Source organism: Alligator mississippiensis, chromosome 5 (assembly GCF_030867095.1).
Source record: "Alligator mississippiensis isolate rAllMis1 chromosome 5, rAllMis1, whole genome shotgun sequence".
NCBI lineage: Eukaryota > Metazoa > Chordata > Crocodylia > Alligatoridae > Alligator > Alligator mississippiensis.
Genome location: NC_081828.1, coordinates 158,644,153 through 158,650,152, shown reverse-complemented (window position 1 = coordinate 158,650,152; position 6,000 = coordinate 158,644,153). Strand labels below are relative to the sequence as shown.

Here is a 6,000-nt window from a genome sequence, read left to right as displayed (position 1 = left end):
TGTTACTTTTAAAGTTATCCAAGCAAGACTAGTGTTGACTTAGTATTATTTCATACTATATAGTACTATTTTGACTAGACATAAAATATTAATGGCCTGTATAAGTAGTTAACTAAAAAAAAAAAAAAAATCATGAGTATACTACTACAATATAGAACCTTCCTAGTCTGTCTGTTACTTAATGTGCAGACTGTAGCATAGGTGAAAGCTTCTTTTTTAAATCTTGCAACATCCTAGGTACAGCAACCAAGCTTCAAGTGAAAAAAAACCGTTGCTAGTACTCCCTTTGATAGTGTTGAATGATGTTATAGCCATGATGGTCCAAGAAATATGCATGGAAACAAGGATTTTTGTGGGTGGTATCTTTTACTGGACCAACTGCACGGTTGGGATAGATTTAAACAAGCTTGCAAATGCAACACATTCTTCTTCAGGTCTCATCATCTTAAAGATGTCTCAGACTTGGAAAGCAACAGAACTCATTCCTGTAGATTGTTCTTTCAAGCTATTGATGGTGTGCTTCCACGCTGTAAGCATATTACAGTTGCAGGTATGCAAATACCCGCTGCACTTGAAGCTGATGACGGTGCTAGCCACATGAGCAGAATGCATATACACACACTCCAAGGACCATAGACAGGTTTCCTATTTAGAAGACAAAGCATGCAACTGCCTTTCCTCACAGGCAGAAATGGACAAAAATGAGCTGCAATTCCCAGAGCAAAGCAGATAAGGAGCTATACAGGGAAAGAGTTAAACACAGCAGTACACCACCTGATATAATACTAATTTCATGCACAGGCAGAGTGTTCTTTCCCCACAAAGCAGACACGACCATCCAATCTTCTTGATAATAGTATCCAGATAATTTAATCCAGTTACTCTAGTATTGATCTTAATTACTTATGCACAACTTGCAGCAAGGCAGCCAGTCTTGATCTGACGATTTATAAATGAAGACGACATCATTTTCCATGATAGGTTGTTTCAATGTTTAATTATGCTTGTTGCAAAAGTCTTAATTCTTATTTTAATTTGACTAACTTTATTTAATAGCTAGTCTTGTTACACTATTTCCCACTAGATTAAGTGAGCCCTCCTTGGAATCTTCTCCCCCCCTCCAAATATTTATAACCTTTAATGAAGTCCCCTCAATCTTCTCATAACTAAATGTGCTCCAAATCTCTCATTGTAAGAGATCTTTTCCAGCCCTTAATCTCTGTATATCATCTTTATACTCAATTTTTTTCAGGATCTTTTTAACACTTATGGGTCTGAACTGGACACAGAATTTCATCCATCTTGTTATGCAGAGGTAGTCAACTTTTCCCTCCCAGTGCTGTTTTCCCAAGTTTAGACTCTCTCTCTACCTCATTATGTAGACAGATTTTCAGATCATATGAAACACTAAGATTACTGTGGATTACCTGTAGATCACTAGTCTACATATTAAGGGTTATTATGGAGTATTGCTTATCCATATAAACAATTTAGTCATCAAAGCATGTTTTACAATACAAGTCTCTTCCCCTATTGGCAAATCACAAATAAGGCATTTTCTTGCCTACGAAATGCTTAATGCACACAGCCCATGCTATGAAGAGAAAGGATGCTGAATTTATTACTGATCACAGAAGGTGAGAAACAAGTCACCATTTGTTATCCATAGGAGTAATTATGGCTTTCATTTCTGATTTACAATCCAGGAGGGAGGGATGGAACTGGAACACTTTAGTTTAAAAACAATTCTATCAGATACTTAAGTTAGTACTACTATTAACAGTATAAATTAGTATGAAAGATGATAGCTTGATACATCAAACAAAAAATACAAACCTTGTTACAGTAAAAACTATTTACCCAGTAGATAGGTATTTAAAACAGACAATTTATCCAGTTGTTAACATAAGGATTGCATGTATTATTAAAACTTCTTAAGACAAAACTCCACAATTTAGTATACGCAGGGGCACAAATTAGCAGCTACAGGGTAATTGAAAATTGGTTCATATCCTTAAGTAACCGTGCCAAATAAGAATCTGGAAACACAAAATGAACACTAGTTTCAACTTCCTTAAAATCAAGTGACACTGACTTAGATCCAAGTCACCTGTAAATACAAAGAAGACGACAGGAAAATCCATCTGGGTGGAATTAACTTTTATTGAGGAAGAAGAGGCTTATGTAACTGTAATGTTTCCATCCATACTGCTAACTCCAAAATGATTGGAAACTAGAACTTGCCTGACCATCATTGCAATACCAAAAGGATTTTTTTTTTTTTGAACAGCAAATTATTTAATTGCTACGTTCAATAAATATTTTTTTTTCCTGCACTGATTTTGGGGGAAACATTAAACTGAATACAATTAAAAAAATTAAAAAACAGATTTGCAAAAATTTTAACTCTAAATGGGGTTCACTGTTGTAGCAGTTTAAATCTTTAAAAACACTGCCAGAATTTTCAGCATACAAGAACCTGTTTTTTATCCCGAAGAAATTAAACCAAAGTTTTCTCTACAGTTTTAATATTTTACACTCAAAGCGACTATTTGACAAGAAATCCTCTGGTTCATGACTAAAAGAAACCTGTTTTTACAGAAAAAGTTCAAAGCTGTAATGTATTTTTCAAAAGTAACAGGTAAACATTTCAACAGAAAGATTTAACAAGTTATGTGGAAACAGGTTTATATTAAAGCATCTGAATGTGTATATTACATATGACATGCAAGCTCTAAACATATCATTGCTCTCTTCTTATTTGATTAGGCAGGAGTCCAATTGTTTTAAAAACAAAACCAGAATGACTTACAAAATGTATCAATACTTTGGGTTTCCTATTTAGTTTTGCTTAAGATGTTTAACTACACAAAACTACAACAATTACATTTTCAGAAGGATGGAAAACTGCAATACTTCAACTGAAAATATGGATATTCCAAATAAACCAAAGATCTTTAAGAGAGCTCTGGGTGGGCAGGGAAGGGAGCATAGGGAAGGGAAGGTTGGCAAAGGGGAAGCTAAGATCTGAACTTGGTATTTAAAAATCTTGTCTTCAACTGCACCTCTTCTGGTCTTCAGTAGCGTCCTGGAAAGAGAAGGCAGTGTTACTATAACAATCAAATCCACGATTTCTCATGTGTCAAGCTCAAATACAGTATAACAGATTAATAAGCTGATGACAAATACTTACTTGGGCTATATGAACGGGATCTTGATCGCGATCGATAGCGGCTATAATAAGGTGAAGGTGATCGTCTCCTTTGAAGTAAATAAAATTTGAGTTTGGTTATGATTTTTTTTTTTTTTTTTAATATTTACTTATTTCAGTATTGAAGGACCAAATCTGTCTTACAGCCTTGGACTGTATAGATGATTTTCTTTTATGCTGACTGTAACTTGTTATGATATATTTAATGAGCAAAGGCAGGGCAGAGCAACACCTTATAAGCTAACTAGTTCAGAGAGGCATGAACTTTCCCAAGTAACAAATTACTTTGTCAGATACTGTGAATGGACCTGCAGTGAGCAGAGGTTTTAAATAAATTCTACAGTGCTTTCAGAATACCACTGTTAAACTACTTCTTTCTACCTTATACAGTGTTTGAGACTGTGTATACTTGTAGAGCCTCACAAATAACCAAACATTTCAGACAAAGGATGAAGATACAAGATTTTTTAAACAGTATCTGACATGGACTTACCCTTCAGTGTTGTTTTATTCTAAAATATTGCATGTTTTCCATTTTCCTCTATTTACATGTATTATGATTTTAACTTTAAATTTCTCCCCCCTCCAATTTATCATCTTTGCACTACATTACATTAGACTCTCCTCCTACTCTCCTTTCTCCCACCTTTCTTCTCTGAAAATAAAGGATGTTAAATTTGCTCATCAGCAACCAACCAATTTAACTTGGCTGAAGTTTGATTATGCTGATTTTTTCCTCAAGTCTTTTGCCTTTTACAGGCCGTTGCTGAGCAAGGTAGTGGAATTCATGCTCCACACAACAAGAGTGAAGGGAACTGCTGCATCCAGCACTTAGAAAAGCAAATTACTCTAACCACAGCATTTAACAATTACTTGAGTGACACTGCTCAAATACTTCTTTCACATATAACTTTTCATCAGCTGCTTTCCAAGTGCTTTTTAAAAGGAACTGTTCCCTCAAGATCTTACTCTCTTTCCCACCCAGCTCATTATCAGCATGACATCATTCTATTCCCGTACAGAAATAAAGATGGGATAATTTTTCTGTTATTTTGTCCTAGTAATTACAGAAACCCTGAAAGCATTATACCCCACATAGCAGACCTTTAAAAAAAATCTCCCTACAGTCTTCATCTACAGTAAGATTCTGTCTACAAAGCATTTTTTGGCATGCAGTTTATTTTAAAGATACTAGCTTTCTGCTGGTACTACAAGTGCCTCCCAAAAACACTATACTTAAGAAGAGCATGTTATTATTGAAAACCTAGTTACCTGTACCGGTAATCATATTCTTCATATCTATCATATCCTCTGTCGTACCCTCTGTCGTAGTAGGAATCGCGACGCCGACCTGCTCCTCCACCACCGCCACCTCCACTGCTAGTTAAAATAAAACAAACAAACAAAACAGGTACAATGCATGTATAAAAATCTGCTTCTCTCGCAAACGATAACTCTGAAAGTCAAAACATTTTCTTCAGGGGCAATCCTTCCCCAAATATTTTGTGTCAGACTGAATAACCCAACTTTTCAGTTGGGCTTAGGAACACACATTAAAGCTCAGATCCACAATGGTATTAGGTATCTAACTCTCACTGATTGAATGGGGTTCAAGGGTTGGGATGGATAAAGGATATTTTACAGTTTATTTTCAGTATTTTTCAGGTGGCATTATAAGACTTTTGGAAAAATCCACATAATACTAGTTATACTAGAGAAGGACTTAAGTCTCTTCAAAGTAATTTAGAAGATACAGCTGTAACTAAACCAAAACAATCAACCAACCAACGGAGGAAAACCCCAAACCAAAAAGAAAGATTCCCATTCCCTTCTAGTAAAAAAGGCTGAGTATCCGCAGTTTAACTCCATCCGCTGTTAAGATACTTGCTCCACGCCGATCTGATGCCATTTACATAACAAGTGTCAATTCCTTACTGTGTGGGTCTGCCCATGTAGATCCCCGGGGTGGGCGTGTGCGCTCGCTTGGTGATGGAGTAATCCACGCGGATCCTGCGGCCATCCAGCTCCATGCCGTTCGCGTGCTCCATCGCCTGCAGGGGAGACGGGCACTTTACTGACCTGAGCCGCGGCGCAGGAATCGCGACCGAGAACCGCAGCCAACACATCCCTTCCCGCTGCCTGCCAGTGCCCCCCGCGGCCACGGCCGGGCCGGGCGGCAGCGCTGTTCGCCGTGCCCAAGCTCCTCGGGCAGCACCGGGGGAACGGAGCAAGCGCCATCCTCCCCTGCGCCTGCTCTGCCCCTGGGGGCGGGCCGGCTCCGCAGCCGTGCAATGCGGGGGCTTCCTCTAGGGTGCATATGGCCGCATTACTGCTAGTCGGCTGCCATTTCATGCTCTCCCAGCCTCCTGCCATCTCCCTTACAAGGACCTACTCCAGAGCTTAATAAAATGGCGGGTTCAGCCTACATGGATACCTAATGACAACCTTCCGCCCCAGCCCCGGCGGCGCAGCGCACTCCCCGGCCGCCCCGCGCCTGCCCGGCTCGCACAGCCCCTGCTCCAGCCCTGGATCGATACAATGGCCCTTCACCCCATGCCCAAGCCTGCAAGGCAGGGCTTGCTCCGCTTGAGCCGAGAGGTGTTTCTGCAGGACTCAACCTCTGGACGAGCGAGTTAAACTGAAAGAATCGGCGGTTCCGATCTCTTCAGTCCATTTGGGCATTCGTCATGTTTGCAAACAACTTCTGGCCCCTTTCACGCGACTTAGTTTTCCGCTGTAACGGGCGCTTGGGGATGCATATATAGAGCAGTTAACACGGACCTTTCATT

General features: G+C 39.4%; 1 protein-coding gene across 3 annotated transcripts in view; it reads right to left on the bottom strand.

Annotated features, from left to right (window-relative positions):
- Positions 1-1,597: 1,597 nt before the first annotated feature.
- The window catches only part of TRA2A (transformer 2 alpha homolog), a 39,702-nt gene continuing 35,299 nt past the window's right edge, over positions 1,598-6,000 (bottom strand). Inside the window, exons 5-8 of one of the 3 annotated variants that reach the window (XM_019497852.2) lie at positions 5,147-5,262; positions 4,484-4,588; positions 3,194-3,261; positions 1,598-3,088 (exon numbers count right to left, since the gene is read on the bottom strand). In XM_019497852.2, the coding sequence (XP_019353397.1) occupies positions 3,078-3,088; positions 3,194-3,261; positions 4,484-4,588; positions 5,147-5,262 (300 nt within the window). In that variant the 3' untranslated portion in view covers positions 1,598-3,077. Of the gene's footprint in view, positions 3,089-3,193; positions 3,262-4,483; positions 4,592-5,146; positions 5,263-6,000 lie in introns of all 3 variants that reach the window. The other 2 variants (XM_014603087.3, XM_006276979.4) reach the window with 2 other exon arrangements.